Source organism: Danio rerio, chromosome 24 (assembly GCF_049306965.1).
Source record: "Danio rerio strain Tuebingen ecotype United States chromosome 24, GRCz12tu, whole genome shotgun sequence".
NCBI lineage: Eukaryota > Metazoa > Chordata > Actinopteri > Cypriniformes > Danionidae > Danio > Danio rerio.
The window spans coordinates 1308214-1330000 of NC_133199.1; the positions used below are offsets into that span (position 1 = coordinate 1308214).

The 21787-nt window shown below is 36.3% G+C and overlaps 1 protein-coding gene across 24 annotated transcripts in view; it reads right to left on the reverse strand.

Annotated features, from left to right (window-relative positions):
* The window catches only part of nrp1a (neuropilin 1a), a 453654-nt gene that overhangs the window by 56490 nt on the left and 375377 nt on the right, over nucleotides 1-21787 (reverse strand). For all 24 annotated transcript variants that reach the window (XM_073940109.1, XM_073940107.1, XM_073940105.1 and 21 more), the window contains 3 exon segments: nucleotides 20263-20490; nucleotides 13587-13742; nucleotides 5285-5451 (listed from right to left, as the gene is read on the reverse strand). In XM_073940109.1, coding sequence (XP_073796210.1) covers nucleotides 5285-5451; nucleotides 13587-13742; nucleotides 20263-20490 — 551 coding nt within the window.

Consider the following 21787-nt stretch of genomic DNA (forward strand, 5'->3'; position numbering starts at 1 on the left):
CAAAAGGTGCTCTAGGCTAGTTTTTAAACTGTATACGGCGCTCTAGGCTAGTTTTTAAACTGTATACGGTGCTCTAGGCTAGTTTTTAAACTGCATACGGCGCTCTAGGCTAGTTTTTAAACTGTATACGGCGCTCTAGGCTAGTTTTTAAACTGTATTTGGTGCTCTAGATTAGTTTTTAAACTGCATACGGCGCTCTAGGCTAGGTTTTAAACTGCATACGGCGCTCTAGGCTAGTTTTTAAACTGTATTTGGTGCTCTAGATTAGTTTTTAAACTGCATACGGCGCTCTAGGCTAGGTTTTAAACTGCATACGGCGCTCTAGGCTAGTTTTTAAACTGTATTTGGTGCTCTAGATTAGTTTTTAAACTGCATACGGCGCTGAAGGCTAGTTTTAAAACTGTATATGGTGCTCTAGATTAGTTTTTAAACTGCATACGGCGCTCTAGGCTAGTTTTTAAACTGCATACGGCGCTCTAGGCTAGTTTTTAAACTGTATACGGCGCTCTAGGCTAGTTTTTAAACTGTATATGGTGCTCTAGATTAGTTTTTAAACTGCATACGGCGCTGTAGGCTAGTTTTTAACTGCAGAAGGCACTCTAGATTAGTTTTTTAGCTGTATGCATTGCTCTACGCTAGTTTTTAACCACAGACGCACTCTAGATTAGTTTTTTATCTGTATGTATTGCTCTACGCTAGTTTTTAACAGCAGAAGGTGCTCTAGGTTAGTTTGTAACATCAGATGGTGCTCTAGGCTAATTTTAACAGCAGACGGCACTCTAGGTTAGTTTTTTTTACTGCAGAAGGCAATCTAGGTTATTTTTTTTTACTTTATACGGTGCTCTAGACTAGTGTTTAACAGCAGACGGCATTCTAGGTTAGTTTGTAACATTAGATGGCACTCTAGACTAGTGTTTAACAACTGATGGTGCTCTAGACTAGTGTTTAACAGAAGATGGTGCTCTAGGCTTGTTTTTAAACTACAGATTGTGCTTTAGGTTAGGCTTTAAACCCCAGATGGCGCTCTAGGCTAGGTTTTTCCTTCTTCTGGTCATGTGGTATGATGATGTCATCTTTTTTTTTGAGAGATTTGATTTTTTCCCCCTCTGTAAACACATTATCCACAAACGTTTGTTTCAGGGCACAGACAATGCTGCTGTCATGTGGACGAAAGGCCAAAACAGTATTAACTATATTAAACAATACCATTTTGAGAATTTCCCTAAATCAGCATTCTGCACAACATTGCACATTTGATCACGCATTCCTTCTTTCTCCTAACACACATTTGTTTGTCAGCATGGGAAGAGCGCTCATGAATATACAAAGCGAACACTAGCCTCTGTAGCTTACTAGCTTAGCTCAATATCTCCTGACCCTTGACTAATTATCAGGAGTGCCAAGCTGAGAGCGTTCGACCCTGAATCTAATTTGAAGCCGCATTAAGATGCATGACAAACGCTGTCTTTTTGACACCTTCCAGAGGGGGAAGAAAAACCCTGCAAGAAATGTGGTGTTTTAACAAGGAAGAGCCGGCGTCTGTGAATAATATAAGTGTCTGCTGTAAATTACATTTGAGAGTGCAAACGCAATAAATAATGAACTGATAATATGCGTTGGAGGACACAGGAAGAGCGAGTTGTGTGTGCCAAGCGGACTGTGCCATTAGATGGAGAAATACTGTTGTGTGGCTTAATGGAGGCCAAATGAAGAATTCCACTCTTTTAATAACGCTTGTTATAATTAAACTCCTCCACAAGTGCAGGGCACGAGAGAGAAAGAGAGAGAGAGAACGAGCGCAGGACGTCTCCAAATTATAAATCATTCATCCTCGGCAGGGTTCCGCCTTTGTTCCCTTGGAAACAGATGTGCGGGGCTCAACTTTGACATCTGATTGGCGGAAAGGGATTGACAGGGGCACGGCACACGAGGGCTGAAACAGAATACATCTGATTTGCTGAAATTCCTCCTGCCGAAAAGAGTACCCATCCTCGAATCAATACTCTTTAGAGAATTCCAAGCGCTTGTGCTCGATACTGCGCGGTGGGAGGCAAGACATTTAGGGTTTCATTAATATCTGAAATGACTAAACAAGTTCAGCAAGCCAGGAGGGTGAACGTTCGCAAAGTCTACTTAATTATCCTGAATAAAATATGAAGTGGCAACTGTGAAATGATGTGGAACCGATTGGTTTAGGCACAAATTCTCTCTCTTCATCTGATCTCGGAGACTCAAATATGTACTGAAGACTTTATATTGTTTGGATGGTAACAGCCACATGCCAAACATCCACAAATATGCTGTCATCTGACGAACATGAGGATGCTTCAGCTGAAGTGATGGTCTGTAAAATGAGTGGAGGCTAATTATTGACTCCATCCTGGCAGTGTGTTAGTATAGCTCTTTGTACTCTATACAACAGTCAGTCGATACCGTATTGACAGAGAGCGGTAATCTATAAGCATAATGAGCTCAAAGAAGAACTTTGTATTACCATGATCAAGAGCACTTGAGAAATCATCAGATAACAGTCATAGTCAGCATATTGAGCAGATTCTGCTTTACGAGACAAAAAGAAATCCTAAAAGTGTAGAGGTCAGAATCTGCAGCCTCTTTAAGGGAACTTCTTTAGTTCCTGAGGAAATGCTCGTCTTGCTTCCACAATGAAATATATAAAATGAACACCACAGTTCCTCTTCTTAGAAGCACACAAATTAGGCGCTTGAGTAAAAGTGCAGATACCCTACTATAACCTTACTGCAGCACAAGTCTTTACCTGGTTTTTAATTTACATTTAGTCATATAGCAGATGCTTTCTCTAAAGAGACTTACAAATGAGGAGGGACAATATATTTATATATTTATTACATTATAATCTGAGTAAAAGCGTGTGAAATCAAATTCACATGCTGAACTTTATTTACTGGAGCCTTACAGATCATTTGAACTGGTGAATCATTTACTGTAGACTCACTCTGAACAGATCTTTGAATAAATTTATCATTTACTGGTGCCTGACTCTGAATAGATCATTTGAACCGGTGAATCATTTGCTAGAGACTCACTCTGAACGGATCGTTTGAACTGGTCAATCATTTACTGGAGACTCAATGGATCTTTGAATCAGTGAGTTGTTGACTGGATGTTCACTCTGAATGGATAATTTGAATCAGTGAGTTGTTTACTGGATGTTCACTGAATGGATTATTTAAATCAGTGAGTTGTTTACTTAAAGTTCACTCTAAATTGTTCATTTGAATCAGTGAGTTGATTACTGGAGACTTACTCTAAGTGGATCATTTGAATCAGTGAGTTGTTTACTGGATGTTTTCTCTGAACAAATCATTTGAATCAGTGAGTTGTTTACTGGATGTTTACTCTGAATGGATAATTTAAATCAGTGAGTTGTTTACTGGATGTTCACTCTGAATGGATCACTTGAATCAGTGAGTTGTTTACTGGTTGTTCACTCTAAATGGATCATTTGAATCAGTGAGTTGTTTACTGGATGGTCACTCTGAATAGATCATTAGAATCAGTGAGTTGTTTACTGGATGTTCACTCTAAATGGATCATTTGAATCAGTGAGTTGTTTACTGGATGGTCACTCTGAATAGATCATTAGAATCAGTGAGTTGTTTACTAGTTGTTCACTCCAAATGGATCATTTGAATCAATGAGTTGTTTACTGGATGGTCACTCTGAATAGATCATTAGAATCAGTGAGTTGTTTACTAGTTGTTCACTCCAAATGGACCATTTGAATCAGTGAGTTGTTTACTAGTTGTTCACTCCAAATGGACCATTTGAATCAGTGAGTTGTTTACTGGATGTTCACTCTGAATGAATCATTTGAATCAGTGAGTTGTTGACACATAAACAGAAGGAAAATAATCTATTAAACGTATGAATATATACATGAGTAAATTGGTGAATTGAATTATGTTGTTAGGGTGACCACCGCTGCTTAGTTGAGATTATTCCTTTAATTCAATTAGCTTCTCAGGACAATATTTTGATAGCAATAAAAAAACAAATCTGCCTACCAGACCTGCCCCAGCAAATATTTGGCTGTGGGTCACGTCTGTTATTAGCCCCCCGAGGAGTCTCTGTGGCTCTTTCCAGTCAGGCAGAGATTATAAAACAAGTCTGGGTTTTCAGGGCACCCTTGGGGTTTGGGTCACTGAAAAGACCCAATGTGCAAGAAAAGGCCTGCAGAGGTGCTACAGTGTTCGAGTAATCAACACAATGACGGCTGCCAAGAGTTCTTCACAGACCAAAATAGACATGCACTAATAATCTGCATGTGAGTTTATTCTACAATGCAGAAGTGCACACAGCTTTGCAATCGTTTACTATGAGAGAAATGATTAGGAATAATAATCGGTCAAACTGCTTGCTCTATTAACAAGTGTGTTCATGACTATACATATAAAGTGGAACATGCATAAGGAAAATATCAGCTTGCAACATCACGCAGCATAAACAAGCCATGTTTAACATCTAAAAGTAAAAAAGAAGTCTCCAATGTCTGCGCCTGCTTGTATGCATATAAAGAATAAGGTCAATTCTAGTGTGTGGCCATGCTTTGGGTTAGTTATTGTCTCTCAGACATTAGGATCGTGTTAGTTTCTCCCAGATGCAGCTCATACAACAGTCTTTGTTGGGGTTACAAGCATCTGTTGGCCAGAAAGACTCACTGGGGCCAGAGCAAACCAATGCATTTGGGTTTTAACATTCCCTGGCTGACGACCAAAGGGCAAAACTCAGCAGATGTTGCTGCTGGTCTTCAACAGAGGACGACACTGTTGTCTGTGGATAAAGCATAGAGCTCAACATTGCAGAAGCTACAATCATTTGTCTAGCCATTCATTCATTCATTTTCCTTCGGCTTAGTCCCTTATTTATCAGGGGTCGCTACAGTGGAATGAACCGCCAACTATTCCAGCTGTTTTATACAGTGGATGCCTTTCTAGCTGCAACCCAGTACTGGGAAACACCCATACACTCTCATTCACTACAGGCAACTTCCCTACAGAGCATGTGTTTGGACTGTGGGGGAAACCGGAGCACCCGGAGGAAACCTACGCCAACACGGGGAGAACATGCAAACTCCACACTCAAACGCCAACTGACCCAGCCGGGACTTGAATCAGTGACCTTCTTGCTGTGAAGCCACAATGCTAACCACTGAGATATTGTGCTGCCCATTTCCAGCCCAAATCCTCCACTACTCGTTCATAAAATACTGCTATCTACAGTATATGCGTGAATGGTTCAATACCTGAATCCACTCTTTATTCGTGTCCTCCAAAGGCGTCCAGCCGTTCTCTGGGTTGTTGAGTCGTGATCGTTCTGCTGACCAGCTGTTGCTGTACTGGGACGAGGCCATGATTTGGTCCGAATGGATTTCCCCAGTTTCCATACCCAAAGGCTCAGTGCAGTCAAAGTCTGGAAAAAAGCAGACAGAGAGAAAAAATGACGGAGGGGGGGAAGGGGAGAGCTGTTAAAAAGTCATTTCATGATCTAAATAAAGAATACATCAGATCACAGCCCAAGCTAAAAAGCCTTTCTCTTGGGAACGGGCCACTCAGTACCACAGGTTTCCATCTCTGAGCACCAGAATAAAAGATGCACAGTCCTCTTTCTCTCACTCCTTACAGGAAAAGAAGGTTAAATGGAAGTGGGAAGTGTAGCACATTAAGACGCAGAGCTTTATTCATAAAACATTCAGTTTAAGCTCTTAAGTCCAGCATGAAAAGTCATGAGGGTTATAAAAGGAGTGCAGAGTTAAAGGGGTAGTTCACTCCAAAATGAAAATTCTGTCATTATTTACCTATTACTCACCTGTTCCAAACCTATTGGGTTTCTTACTTGAGTTGAACTAAAAAGAAGATAATTTGAAGAATGCTAGAATTCTGTAACCATTGACTTCCCATAGGGGAGAGTAAATAGCGGCTCAAAGTTCATTCCAGAAGATATTTTGAAGAATGCTGGAAAGCAACTATTGCCTTCCATTGCATTTGTTTTTCCAACTATTGAAGTCGGTGGTTACAGGTTTTCAGCTTACTTTAAATATATATTCTTTTGTGTTCAATGGGATAAAGAAAATCAAATAGGTTTCGAACTAATTGAGGGAGAGAAAATGGTGAATACAATTTTATTAACTGTTTTTTCAAAGTTCATCAAAAAAGACAAATCTGTCATCGTTTACTCACTTGTTTGTTTCTTCTCTTGACCACAAAAGAAGATATTTGAGAGAATGCTGGAATTCTGTAACCGTTGACTTCCATTGCATTTGTTTTTCCTGCCTGATCTCACGAGAAAATGTAATTATTTTACATTGTGTCAGTTTATTAGCCAATTGATGAAAGTTAATAAAAAAAAAGAGAATTCTGCCACCGTTCAAAACCTATTTAAGTTTCTTTATCCTGTTGAACACAACAGAAGATATTTTGAAACCTGCTGTAAACCTGTAACTATTGACTTCCACAATATTTCTGTTTCCTACTATTGAAGTCAATGGTTACAGGCTTTTAGCTTTCTTTTAAAATATCTTATTTTGAGTTCAACAGAAGAAAGAAACTCATAAAGGTTTAGTATAGTAAAGTTAATAGTAATAAATATTGAGAAAATTTTCATTTTTGGGATTAAGTTTATAAAAAACAAAAGTATATTATGTCATTGTTCAATTCTGTCATTGACTTCCATTGCATTTGTTTTTCCTACAATTGAAGTCAATGGTTACAGGTTTTCAGCATTCTTCAAATTAACTCATTTTGTGTTCAACAGAAGAAAGAAACTCATACAGGTTTAGAAATACTTGACGGAGAGTAAATAATGAGTAAATTTTCAGTTTTTGGGTGAACTATCCCTTTAAAATGATACAAAAATGAAAATTCTGTCATCGTTCAAAACCTATTTGAGCTTCTTCAAACTGTTGAACACAACAGAAGATGTTTTGAAGAATGCTGATTGCTGAAACTCACTTACAGTCATAGTATTCATTTTTACTACTATGGAAGTAAATAAGCGCCAGCAACCAGCATTCTTCAAAACATCTTCTGTTGTGTAGAGACTCTATAACACTTTAGTATATGGACCAATTCTCACTATCACCTCTTTGCTTATTATTTATTAAGATATAGACAGTTTATTAGTACTTATAAAGCATACATTAAGCACATTCTTATTCTAATCCAACCAAATAATCACTCTTTAGCAAATTAGAAGTTTATTGAGCTAAAGGTCTTAGTTAATGGTGTGATAATAGCGAGAACTGTACTATAAAACTAAATTAAAGTGTGACCAAAAACTCATAAAGGTTTAAAACCACATGAGAGAGAGAGAGAGAGAGAGAGAGAGAGAGAGAGAGAGAGAGAGAGAGAGTAAACAATGAGGTGATTTTCATTTTGGGGAGTGCTGCCCCTTTAAATAGCACATGGGAAAACTATTCCCCCAACATCAGTGTTTGTAGAAAAGGAAAATCAGAGACGGTCATAGCAAAGCAGGTTGTATATCACTCCACATGCCATGCCACCCAGAATTAGCCTATTGCTGATTGTTTTGTGATGTCGTGTGGCCGTGTGTCTGAAGCAAGCAAAACACATGCTTTGACCTCCAGGGGCCTTCATCCAGACAGGATTTAGGAGACATGCTAATTTATTTACGAGAGGTCACAGACACCAAACAAACACACAGATGTAAAGATGCTGAAACAGTGTGAGCTCATGTTCACTAATATAACAATGAAAGTGCACGCAGGTCAGATACACACACACATATATACAACGGAGCCTACAGTAAATATGCAGACCTAAACATAGGTTGCAGATGGAGAAAGCATGTGTGTGTTTGACAGACAGTAGCATTATTGGTGTAATTTGTTTGGCACCGTAAGCCTTGTTCTAAAAACATTGCAGGCCATCAGCCAGAACAGAAATAAACACTTTATTTTTGCTACTACACTTGCTACTATCAGTTTACACATTTATTTTATTGTAAATAAACCAATCACCGAGTGTAGTGTACGCTGACAGGCTGCACCATTCTGGATGAAATAAGAGTCATGATGTTTTTTAATTTGAATAAAGATCACGATTCTGTAGTAACTTTATTTTAATAATAAAATAATAAATCATACGCATCTACAATCAAATTTAATGTAATGTCATGTAAGAAATAGGTCATAATTCGCTAAACTCACGGCACAATATGATCCCAATTATTATTATTATTATTATTTCTCAAACACGTAGTAAAAATAAATCAAATGCAGGGATATCATCAGTTAAATTGCTAAATTTATTATAGACCTGGGGCGGTGAACTCATTAATAATAAATAACCTTAAATGTGTCAACTAATGTGTGATTTTGCAGTTACGAATAAGTCATTAGGCAATGTAGAACATGAAGACAAACTTGAAAATAAACTTGAAAATACAGTAAAGCAAAGTACAGTAATAAAGTAAATACAACAATACTCATTCAATGCTTTTTAGAGTCTGTTCAGAACAACATGTGCTTAAATATATGGGGCTGAATCATAGAAATGCTGGACTAAGATTGTCTGGGGGTCAAATCAAGATCAAAACATAAAATAAAATAAATGATTACAGATTTAGATTCAGGTGCATTTTCACAGCAAAACACAAGAACTGAATTAAATAATCACATTTATTTTTATAAAAAGCCCTATATATATATATATATATATTGCCCACGCAAAATCCTCTATGGTCTGACTAAAATAATTTTTGACTATAATTTCAGTATAGAAATGCATGCTTAGAAGTATTTAGGGCAAGAATGACCTAACAGATTCAATTTGCATGAGAGCACAATTCCAAAAGTGTACCAATGAGCATGCACATTTCTACAGATGATTTACCAACAACTTACAAATTAAACAACAATGACTTAACATCTCATTTACATACTGACCAGCACAATCATATTAATGATGTGATAAATGAAGAGAAGTGTAATAAGGTGATCTACTATGACCAAAAATTACAGTATCTATCTATCTATCTATCTATCTATCTATCTATCTATCTATCTATCTATCTATCTATCTATCTATCTATCTATCTATCTATCTATCTATCTATCTATCTATCTATCTATCTATCTATCTATCTATCTATCTGTCTATCTATCTGTCTATCCATCCATCTGCAAAATATGACTGTATTTATTTGAGAGTCAGATTTTGACAGTTCAGGAGCAGAAAACCTGAAGCAAAATGAAAATGACATTTGGCAAACAATATATTCAGGAAATTCTCTGGCATTAATAAAATAAATATGTGTGGACAGATTGGAATTCAGTGTCTGTTCTCAAGTCGATCTCATGCCAACATTTATAATGCAAATACCTGTAATTCAAGGAGTGCAAGCATTGGTAAATCATTGTTTGATTCATTTAAATACTCATTTAAATACTTAATACATAATATTAGCATCTGACCGGGAAACTCTTACAAATGCATATTGAGGGGGGACAGCCGTAAAAATAGCTTTGCACACTTTTACATTGCTATTATTCACCCTTTACCAGGGGTGTCCAAACTTGTTTCTGGAGGGCTGGTGTCCTTAAGAGTTTAGCTCCAACCTTAATCAAACACACCTGAACTAGCTAATCAAGCTCTTACTAATTATACTAGAAACATCCTGGCAGGTGTGTTGAAGCAAGCTGGAGCTAAACTCAACAGGACACCGGCCCTCCAGGACCATGTTTGGACACCCTTGCCCTATACCCTATAGTTATATTATATTTACCCTATAGTTGTAGAAAACTACAATACGGGTCATTTTTATGTTACTGTAGTAGTTTAATTGTAGTACTTTACATTAGTATGGTTTAAAAAATAGCTTTCCACACCTTTTCCTTGCTATTCTTCACTGTGTATCTTGAGTAAATGCAGACAGTGCTGTTTTAATGGCAAAAGTCTTTAAATGACGTTAATAAATCTGGATTTTAATATGTGTATGAGTTGATAGTCATATAGACAGAACTCATCGCCTGTCCTGATCCCCTCTATTTTAATTTTTTTTGTAATTTGGCACTTGTCAATTCTCTTTATTGACTATTTGTAAAGGTATTTGTGTCTGCTATGCACTTTAAAGCAATTGATTAGATAATCCCAGTGTTTTCCTAGCCACAACAGCTAACGGCAAATTACATTAAAGCCAAAAGAAGTCCTTTTAAGTGTGTGCGCCTCATGAATTTCTCTCTTTTACCCTTGAAAAACTTCATCTTAACATGATTACTCATTCTCTTCTGCTCTTTTATATCTCTCTATCTCTCCCAGCCATCTATCCACTCTCCACCCTTTCATTCTTTAGAACAATGACTGAAAACAAGCAGATCTGTGCTCTGATTACATCTGGCATCCGTCACTGTTGGTCCCGCTCGGCAGAGACCATAAATCTATGACGCTTCTCTGACAAAAATCCTTCGCTTAAAGACTTATTGCCAATGGCCATATCCTTCCTTTCCTGCGAAGCACAATATACTGGTAAACATGTCGAACTGCGAGGGAAGCTGCCACAGAATGTAAATTTATGGAGGCAATAAATAATTGATAGACTGCGACTGTTGGGCAAAGCCCCTGCTGTGAACACACCGAATATATTCCTGAGCTGGGATGCTTTAGATGTAGCACACACACACAGACACACACCTTCATATGTTCAGGGAGCATACAGATAACATGGAACAACAGTTCACAGTATTACTGGAAACATCCCACATGAACAAAAATACTACAGTAATTTATAGTAAATAGTGTTTTACAGTAATCATACTATAGTAAATGTTATTGTATTTACTGCTCTTTGTTATCAGTATCAACAATAGAGAATTGATGAACTGGAAAAAAATACTGTAGTATACAACATTTTACTACAGTAAACTGTGGTGTATTGTAGTATATTATACCCTATGATTTACAGAATTGGGTTTTTGTTTGTATTACCCCATATAAACACGATACTATAGTAACTTTAGTAAATACTGTAGTGTATCTGAACAATAACCATTGTTAATAAATGATCCAGCAAACTGTAGTATTAACAGTAATGAACTGATAAACTGTAATAAATACTGTACTATACTTTACTTCAGTAAACTGTGGTGTACTGTAGTATAATATACCCTGTAGTTGTAGAAAACTACAGTATTGGTTCATCTGTTTATATTACTGTAGTTGTTGTGTTACCATAGCATGTGTAGAAATAGCACAACCTATTCATTTAAAAACACTACAGTATTTACTATAAGTTACTGTAGTATTTTGTCAAAGGCAAATTGAAAAAAAACAATGTTTTTTCAGAACATCCCATATGAAAATAATACTATGGTAACATATAGTTAATACTATAGTGTTTCTAAACTATAACCATTGTTAATAAATGCTCCAGCAAACTGTAGTATTAATAATAGTGAATTGATAATCCCTAATAAATACTGTAGTGTACTGTAGTATACTTTACTATAGTAAACTGTGGTCTATTGTAGTATAATATACCCTATAGTTGTCGAAAACTACAGTATTGGGTCATTTGTTTATAATATTGCAGTTATTGTGTTACGAATTAGCACAACCTACTAATTCAAGTACTTGACAATAGCATGGTTTAAAAGCGCTGCTGTAATTAAGTTATTAAATTGGTTATAATTAGTATTTAAAATATCAACTTATATCAAAAGTTACTATAGTATTTTTTTCATAGGCAAAATGTAAAAAAATGGTTCTTTTGAAACCATCTAATATGAAAAAAATATATAGTAACTTATAGTAAATACTATAGTGTAATATAATGAACCATATTTTAACAAAGTATAATAGTATAGTATTAAAAAACATTGTTAATAAATGCTCCAGCAAACTGTAGTTTAACAGTAATGAACTGATAAACTGTAATAAATACTGTAGTATACTGTACTTCAGTAAACTGTGGTGTACTGTAGTATAATATACCCTATAGTTGTAGAAAACTACAGTATTGGGTCATCTGTTTATATTACTGTAGTTGTTGTGTTTCCATAGTGTGTGTAGAAATAGCACAACCTATTCATTAAAGGACTTTACAATAGCATGCTTTAATGACACTACAGTATTTACTATAAGTTCCTATAATAATTTTTCATAGACAAAATGAAAAAAACATTGTTTTTTCAGACCATCCCATATGAGAATAATACTATGGTAACATATAGTTAATACTATAGTGTTTCTAAACAATAAGCATTGTTAATAAATGCTCCAGCAAACTGTACTATTAATAACAGTGAACTGATAAACTGTAATAAATACTGTAGTATACTTTACTATAGTAAACTGTGGTGTACTGTAGTATAATATACCCTATAGTTGTAGAAAACTACAGTATTGGGTCATCTGTTTATATTACTGTAGCTGTTGTTCCCATAGCGTAGAATTAATTAACTCTAGGACATTACATTATGGTTAAAACCCCTAAAACACTATAGTATGCTGTCATATGGGATGCATGACAGCAGCGATTAGTTTTAATGTACTGAATATCTGTGCTGATTCACAAGCACTAATAACCTCTGATCGGGTTTGTATGAAACAGAAGGAGACAGTGTGTCTAGGGATAGATTTGCATGCGCTGCATGATTGTGGGTGAGGGTTACTGGTGTGTCCTGAAATTAAATGTTTAGTCGGGGTATTTCTCAAATTGGGTTGAAGAGGTGAACCCTTTGGGTGAGCAAGTTTTGGGTTGAAAACGAGAGCACACCAGCCTCCATAAAGAAGGGCAGATGGGTCGTGACTCCTAACACAATCACTTAATGAAAGAGGGCCACAGCTGATTCAACAGCTTCCCGTCTTACATCATGTGTGTGTGTGTGCGTGTGAAAGTGGGATATGGGTTTCTACCCCACCCATCAGGAAATGCTTCAGCTTTGTGAAGACATTCACAGCAAACATTCGCTAACATTCCTGTGTTGTTCTGAAAACGGCACTGTCAAACAACTCATGCTCATTCATTCATTTTCCTTCGGTTTAGTCCCTTATTCACCAAGGGTTGCCACAGCGGAATGAACCGCCAACGATTCCAGCATATGTTTTATGCAGCGGATGCCCTTTCAGCTGCAACCCAGTACTGGAAAACACTCATAAACACTCACATTTACACAAACACTCATACACTATGTCCGATTTAGTAATCAGTTCCCCTATAGGGCATGTGTTTGGACTGTGGGGGAAATCTGAGCACCTGGAGGAAACCCATGCCAACACAGGGAGAACATGCAAACTCCACACAGAAACATGAACTGACCCAGTCGTGACTCAATCCAGCAATCTTCTTGTTGTGAGGCCAAACAGATGTGCTACAGGGGAATTGGATGAAATAAATTGGCTGTAGAGTATGAATGTGTGTATAAATGAGTGTTTCCCAGTATTGGGTTGCTGCTGGAAGGGCATTTGCTGCGTAACGCATATGATAGAATAGTTGAAGGTTCATTCCGCTGTGGCGAATATCTGATTATTAAGGGACTAAACTGAAGGAAAATTAATGAATTTTGTAAACTGTTTTGTTCTTTGACTTACCATCAGGAACCGTCCTTTCCAGCACAGTGAAATTAGCTGAAAATCCTTCTTTAGCAATAGCGCTGTCTGTGTTGATTGTCATGGCCAAAGTTCCAGTGTAGGATATGATCCGTCCTGGAGTATTCTGTCCGCAGTATCTGCCGATGTATGGACCAACTGTGAACAGAGACAAAGAGAGAGAGGCATGATTAAATACGTTCAATCAATAATCCAGAATTCAACCCTTGTGCACGGTTCAAATGGACTACCATTTGGTTAGGTTGGAGCTGTTTTTGCCTCATTGAATTCCATTATAAGCACATTTTTGATCGCAAAGCCATGACAGCATATAATCATGCATTTTTGATTTTTTCTGTTTTTTTCTGTTGGGAAGAGGTGACATTTGTCATGTTTACTGTTGATTATCAGGTGGCAGCATTAACCCTTTAGATTAGAGATGCCCAAAGTAGGGCATCTCAAATTTAACGTAACCTTTTGTTTCTTTGTTTTATTGCTGAGGTACAAAAAAGCCAACTTAAATTAAGTGATTCACTTAAATACTGTAAATGAATCCGATTTTTAAAATGTAACTACAGTCTCCTGACAGATGCACAAGACATCTGCGAGTGAATCAAAGCTTGACTAGTGTATTCAGCATTGAACTTAAGCTATAAATGAGATTGTTTATGTTTTACTGTAATAAGTTCATTATAGAATGCTAAAAATGATCCTGCATTAGTCAACATTAAAGCGATGTTTAGTTATTTTCAAATATTACAGAATAAATTAGAAAATTATCCATGGCAAATTGAATACGTACAGTTTGATTATATTCAGCCCACAGCCCTCAATCAGGTTTGCTTTTTGGCCTTTTATAGAAAAAGGTTGGGCACCCCTGCTTTAGATAGAAACAGGTTTCTGGCTTTTATTCTTGACAGATTATAACGTGCGTGCAAAAACACACTAGTAAATGTAGGTAGTGAATTTTTTAGGCACTAGAATGTTCTCAGAGTTTATTGTCGAGTTTCTTTCCCAAAATATACAGCAGGGAAAATAAGTATTGAACACGTCAACATTTTCCTCAGTAAACATATTTCTAAAGATGCTGTTGATTTAAAAACCTTCCCAGATGTTGGAAACAACCAGATTAATCCATATTTGCAAAGGAAACACATCTAATTAGTTTACAAATAAAGTTATGAGTAATAAAATGAAATGACTAAGGGAAAATGTACTGAACACATGAAGAAAGGAAGGTGCAGTTCAGCAGTGAAAGCCCAGACAGCAGCTGGAATCTCTCAGTAGTTCTTTAGTAACCCTCTGCCCTTCCTCAGTGTAAATGAACATCAGCTGCTTCAGTTCAACATCTACATTATCAGGAGGATGAAGATGAAACCAGGGTGGACATTTCAGCAAGACAATGATCCAAAACACAGCCAAAGAGACTCTCAAATGCTTTCAGAGAAAGAAAATCAAGCTGTACCCAAATTCAATGCAAAATACAAAATAAAGCTCAGAGCTGCTAGATGATACACACAGAACCATCAAGATTTTGACACTCAAACATGAGCAATACACATGCCCTTATTCTCCATGTGAGAGGCATCACCAAAAAGGCTATAAGCATTAAACACATTTCAGTCATTTAGTACTTTGTCCTTGTTTTATTTCATTGTTATTACACATAACAATTTTTTTAAATGATTTGTTTTGTTTTATTTTTATTGTTAGTGTTTTTACCAAAATCTGGTTCAATTCCATGTCAGCAGCTTCTTTAGAAATATTATTCTAAGGAAAATGCATGTCCCCAAAAACATCTATCCATTTTCTGAAACACAGAGAAAGTTGTGGCCAAATTAAGGCTCAAAACCAGCCCAGAGTGCATGAAAACATCCCTAACAGCACACATCTGATACTGTAAGTGTTTTAACGCCAAGGACGGCGACATTGTGTTGATTGCGAAAAACATTCTTTCTACACCTTGTTTCTGATAGAAATGAAAAGGCCAGTGTGTGTGTGTGTGTGTGTGTGTGTGTGTGCGCGCATGTGTGTGTCTGTGACCTTGGCTTTGTGTTTTCAGTGGCGATCATAAATTCCAGCACGTATTGTTCATTCCAGGGCCACTCTGATGTGACTTCCCAGAAGCCACTTTAAAAGAGAAAAGATCGTGTAGGAGTTGTAGGGGACAGGAAGAAAGGAATTGAACACAACCAAGGCTGTAAATGGAGAGTTATGCAGTACGTTCGGCTGAGAGACGTCAATGTTTTGAAGTTGTACTGAAAGGAGGGCTTTTCATACGATGTCACGTCTTTCCAGGTTAAGGCTGCTGTTAAACTCTGGGTTATGCAACGTTTCAGAACTTGCAAGATGAGGTAGATGGCAGTGCGAGAATGTAAAATTGCAATGTTTGGTGACATGCAGCCAATCGTAAACACCCTCAGTGCTTGCCTTATTAATTATTCATGAGCTTGTGCAGCCGCAAAAACTTGAATTACACTGATATTGCACATTTTTGTGCATATTTCGCATACCGGACTGTCAAAAAACAATGGGTTGTCAGTCTAAATATCAAGATTAACCCAAGTTTAACAAAAAAAAACTTGGTCAAATACTTAGTAAATGAGAGTACGAGTACTATAAGGTTGTTCAATTCAATTCAAGTGTATTTGTACAGTGATTTCAACAATGATTATTGTTTCAAAGCAGCTCTACAAAAGATGCACATTACTGCATTACAATCAACTCTGAAAAGTTGACGTTGCCATAACTTTATTAGTTACTAATAACTTAAACTAATTACCAAGTAACTAATAGGTTTAACAGTTAAAGTTATCATATACATGCAAAGTTAACCAGCAGTAATATACAACAAAAAAAATCTTAGTTAATAGTTTATTAACAGCTAAAATCTGAGAAAAATATTACAAAATCAAGATTGAAAGTAACATTATTAGAGATTTTAAGGTTTGTTGTTTCTTTTAAAAGAAAACTCCCTCTTTTTATTGAGAAATATGCTAATTTTACAGCTCTTCTAGAGTAAAACAGTTAAATTTGACATTTTTTTCAATCTATTCAGACAATCTGAGTCTGGTAGGAGCACTTTTAGCTTAGCTTAGCATAAATCATTGAATCGGATTAGACCATTAGCATTTTGCTAAAAAAAAGGCCAAAGAGTTTTAAAAATGTCCCTGTTTAAAGCTTGACTGTACTGTAGTTACGCCATGTACTAAGACTGACAGAAAATTAAAATGTTAATATTTTCTAGGCTAACATGGCTACTAACTATACTTTCATTCCGGTATAATAATCAAAAAACGTATGATTGTTTTTTTTTTTAGTAAAAGCATAAAGCCCTTTGTCCCTGGTTCTACAGCTACATCAGGGCTGGATACAATTTGCATGTACAAAAATGTTGTCTTTCAGAGAGTTAACACATCTTTTTTTCATCCATTTAGTCCATAAGTTTGGCACTTTTAGCATAGCTTAGCATAAATCATTGAATGGGATTAGACCATTAGCATCTTACTAAAAAATGACCTAAGGTTTTAAATAATTTTCCTATTTAAAGCTTGACAATTCTGTAGTTACATCATGTACTAAGATTGACAGAAATTGAAAAGTTGTATATTTTCTTGACTGACATGGCGACAAACTGTACTCTTATTCTGATGTAATAATCAAGTAACGTCACTGCCGTGGCGTAATGGATATAATAATATAATGCAGCGCCTGAAAATAGTTCTGAACAGTTTCCCATGGTTGCAAGATTTTCAAGAAAACCTTAATATGTATATTAGCAAAACACTTTTTTGCAACATTTTTGAGCAAGATGCTAACGGTCTAATCCAATTCAATGATCTATGCTAAGCTAAAATTGTTCCCATAAAATATCTTCTTTTCACTTCAAAGAATTAAACTAAAACAGTTTCTATACAAGTGAACGGTGAGTAAATAATGACAGAATGACAATTTTTGTGTGAACTATCCCTTTAAGAGAAACACACTGTGATTGGCTCTTTAACAATCCGCCCCTGACAGTCCAGCAGAGATTAAAGCAGCTTTGTGCGTGTACGACAACATAAAACAGATCTGCGGCTTTACATTAATCTTCATAAGTATTCATAGAATGTAGAAACAGGTGCATCCAAGTGTGTATAATTGTGTGCCAAGACTCTGGCTCTGGGTGTGGTGAACTCTCCGGATTATCTGCATGACTCAACAGCGCTATGAAATTTTAAAGAGCCTCTTCCATGAATATCCATCCAGCCTGTCTGAAGGGGGCTCCGGATAGACACTGCCAGGCCGGGAGTGCCTCAAAGTGGGCGTCCGCTGGGTGATGGAGGGTTGGGTTTGGGGGCTTGAAGCCACTGAAGCTTCTGTCTCATGCCTCGCAGCCTTTCCACACTAATGCACTTATTGATTGGTGTGGCTCCACAGGTAATGCAGCTAGTGTCTGAAGCGTAGAGAGGAGTTATACTGAAGCCCTCGAGCACCAGTGTCTTGCTTTTAAAGTCTTGTCTTAAACCTCCCTTTTGGCTCTTTGTCTGTGCACCTTTTCATTGTAGACTTTTTTTTTTTGGTAAACAGAGTCCAAAATGCATGCAACCCCTGTCCCTGGTTCTACAGCTCCCTCAAGGTTGGATAGTATTTGCATTCACAAAAAGATGTAGCTTTCTTTTATTATTATTATTATTATTATTATTATTATTATTATTATTATTATTGCAGATTCTGACTTTCAGAATTATTTAACATCTTATTTAGTTTATTGCATTCATTTAAAGGGATAGTTCACCACAAAATTTACTCACTAATTTCATGCTTTTCATTGTGATTTTTACTGGTAAACAGAGTCCAAAAACACATGCAAGCTTTGTTTCTGGTTCTACAGCTCACTCAGGGTTGTATAATATTTGCATTCACTAAATATATTTATTTATTTGCAGATTCGTTAAGTATTAACACATCCTTATTTTTTTGCATTCATTTAAAAATTTAGTTCACCCCCCAAAAATTATTTAGTCACCAATTGCTTGGTTTTCCCTGTAATAATAATAATAAAAAAACATAAGCAATGCAAAATGCATGCAAGTGTTGTCACTGGTTCTACAGCTCCCTTAAGGTTGGATGCAATTTGCATTCACAAATAGGAATTGTTTTGCAGATTGAGTCTAAAAATGATTTAGCATCTTATTTAATTTATTGCATTTAAAGGGATGGTTCACCCCAAAATGTTATTTCACTCACCAATTGCATGCTTTTACATTTCCACACAGTTCCTTCATGTTGACCCAACACAAATCAATTGCATTAACTTTTAGATTGAACATAAAACTAATAAGTTGTCCCCAAAATATCTTAAGAATTGTGTTATTTAAACTCATTTTAAATAAGTAGCTTAAACAAGCAGCAAAAGTTATTTTTTGAGCGTTTAAAGGAATAGTTCACTCAAACACTAAAACTCTGTCATCATTAAGCTGTTGTTTATGTTATGCCTGTTTTTTTTTCTTTTGTTGAACACAATATTTTGAAGAAAGCTGCAAAGCTGTAATCCCGACTTCCATAGTATTAGCTTTTCATACACTGAATAAAATGATTCAAGAATGATTCCATGGATTTACTAATTTTCTTTAAGTTAAGTGGTTATAAACTATTTATTTGAGATGAATTTAATCAAATTAAGTTAAACATTACTAAATTTAATTCACTTGTTTAAATTCAACACATATAAATTGTTTGCAGACATATTTTTTTCAGTGTTCTGTGGAAGTCAATGGTTACAGGTTTTCAGCTCTCTTCAAAATATCTCCTTTTGAACCACTTAAGGGTGAATAAACAGTGAGTAAATTGATAATTTGGGGGTGAACTGTCCTTTTAAAGGCACAGTGTGTTATTTTGGCCACTAGAGGGTGTGTAATAACAACAAACAAAGGTGTATTTTAATGATTGTGGAATGATGGGAGTTGTGGTCTTTAACATCCTACAGGACTCCAGCAGAATCATGTTCATGTTAAATAACATAAGTTTTTGAAAATTAAAATGAATAAACAAATAAAGCCCTGCTTGCTGAAACTAATGTTAAAAATGATAACTGATGGGAAAGCTGAAAAGCCGCCCTCTCAGATCAAAGGTGCCATTCATTCACGGCTTCATTTTCTGTTAAGATGAAGAAGAAGGAAAAAGAAGTTGATAATGAAGTGGAAACAGAATAAGATCTCTGGTCCTCAGACTTCCTTCCCCGCTTTGAGCTGGAATCTTCCTGTTGGGCTGTTGGGTGTGTTTATGCAGCTCAAATACACACTAATATAAACTGCAATTACCTTGAGGAATGGAAGATTTTAGGTGTTATGACAACAGTCTACATTCCAGAGTCTTTCACCCCAATCTGCCCGAGACTAACCCATACTAACAGGAAAAAGTCTCAAATACTACCACAGACAATATTTCGAACTTGGACTGCAATACTTAGTTCAACCACTAGTCGTCAGCCCAACACATTGCACTGTTAAACTAAATAGTTACCAGATTCTTGTTGTCATATATGTTTGTGTTTCTGCACGTCTCTATATGAACATGATCCAACTATATGGCTGCTATTCTGTTAAAGTGTGCGCCTTTTAGAATTAATGTGCAAAAATCATCTGCTAAATGATTATTTTTTTCAGTTTAAGTATTCAGATTTTCTCCATTGACTCACCTCCAGGGAATCCGTCCCAAATCTCCAGGCGGTCGTATCGGCAGAAGACTCCGGCGGGCGGCTGCGTGTCTGGCTCCAGCTCAAAACTCTCGAACTCTAAAACGATTTCTGACATCTTAGGAGCAAAGATCATGAACGTGCAGTCCAAATTATTGGGGTATTTCTCTGGAAATCCGGGCGACTTGATGACTCCGCTGCTGGAGGTGAAGTTCCTGGAACATTCTGGACCTACGGTGGACACAGAGAGGAAGGAAAAAGTGAGCTTTTTTGTTTGTTCACTCGGGCAGACGGAGTAAAGGGGAATAATAACAAACACTGAAGCAGAAACACGGTGGTCTGTGTTGTTTTGCTGGATGATTGCAGGGTTTATGGGCCGTGGTGGAGGCCCACCCTGCTCGGAATATGGCTGATGCTTGATTTTTTGGGGTGTGTTGTGGGCTAATGATGAAAATGAACCCAAAAAGAAAGCACAAGCGCATATGAGGCTGATCTTATTAAATGTTTTATATGCACTCGATGAAGTGACTGGTGCTTGAAACAACATGATTAAGACATAGTGAAGTATCTCCATCATACTCAATAAAACTCACTTTGGATTTAATCAAGGAGCATCAAGGATATTTTAGTAAACGAAGAACTAAAGCTAACAGACAAAAACATGTTTGCTAACTAAGATTTGATCAAATATTCACAATAAATGAAAAGTAAAATGAAATGAACAACATTCACTGAATAACTAAGAGATAAAAATAAAAATGGGAAGAAATATTGATTGTTTTCTAAATTAATAAATATTCATCCTTTCTTTTAGATGCATATATTATCTTTAATATGAAGCTATTTAATAAATTCCTTTCAATGGTGTTTCTTTCATTTTCCAATTTGCCGTTCTGTTTTACTGGATTGAAAAGTGAGATCACATGACTCTCTATAGTCTATTGTAAAATTAAACAGCTGACCTTGGTGCCATCATCTTGAACTTACAGAGCAAATAGAAAAATGACAGGCTACATGACGAGGTTATTTATTTTGTTGTGAAACATATTTGTGTTTGTTGATTTTATATGCATGTATTCCTCTTACCAGAAGCACTAGAGGTAAAATTAGACAACAATGTTCTGTTGTTCAGGCTGCTGTTGTTTGTGCACGTTAAAATAAATCCCTCAAAAGATTTTTCTAAGAGTGAAAGAAAGTTATTAATTGGAAAACAAGCACTTTGTTAAGCGAGAAAGCAAACCGAAACTATCGTACCGTGTCTGTTCAAGCAATTATTTTATTTTTAATACTAGAAGACGCATTAAAACACCTCTTAACTGAAAGTAAATACAAATTAAACAGTAATTTTTTTACCTAAAAAAATGCAATAATGAAACTAAACCTAAACTCAAACTTACCGCAAATGTAAAAATAGTATTAAAATAACCTTCAAAACTATAAGAACATTGAAGTGCACACACACTTTTAAGTACAGGCAAGTCAAAACATTTACCCAGAAGTCCCAGGTGGACTAGCCTTGTTGATGTTC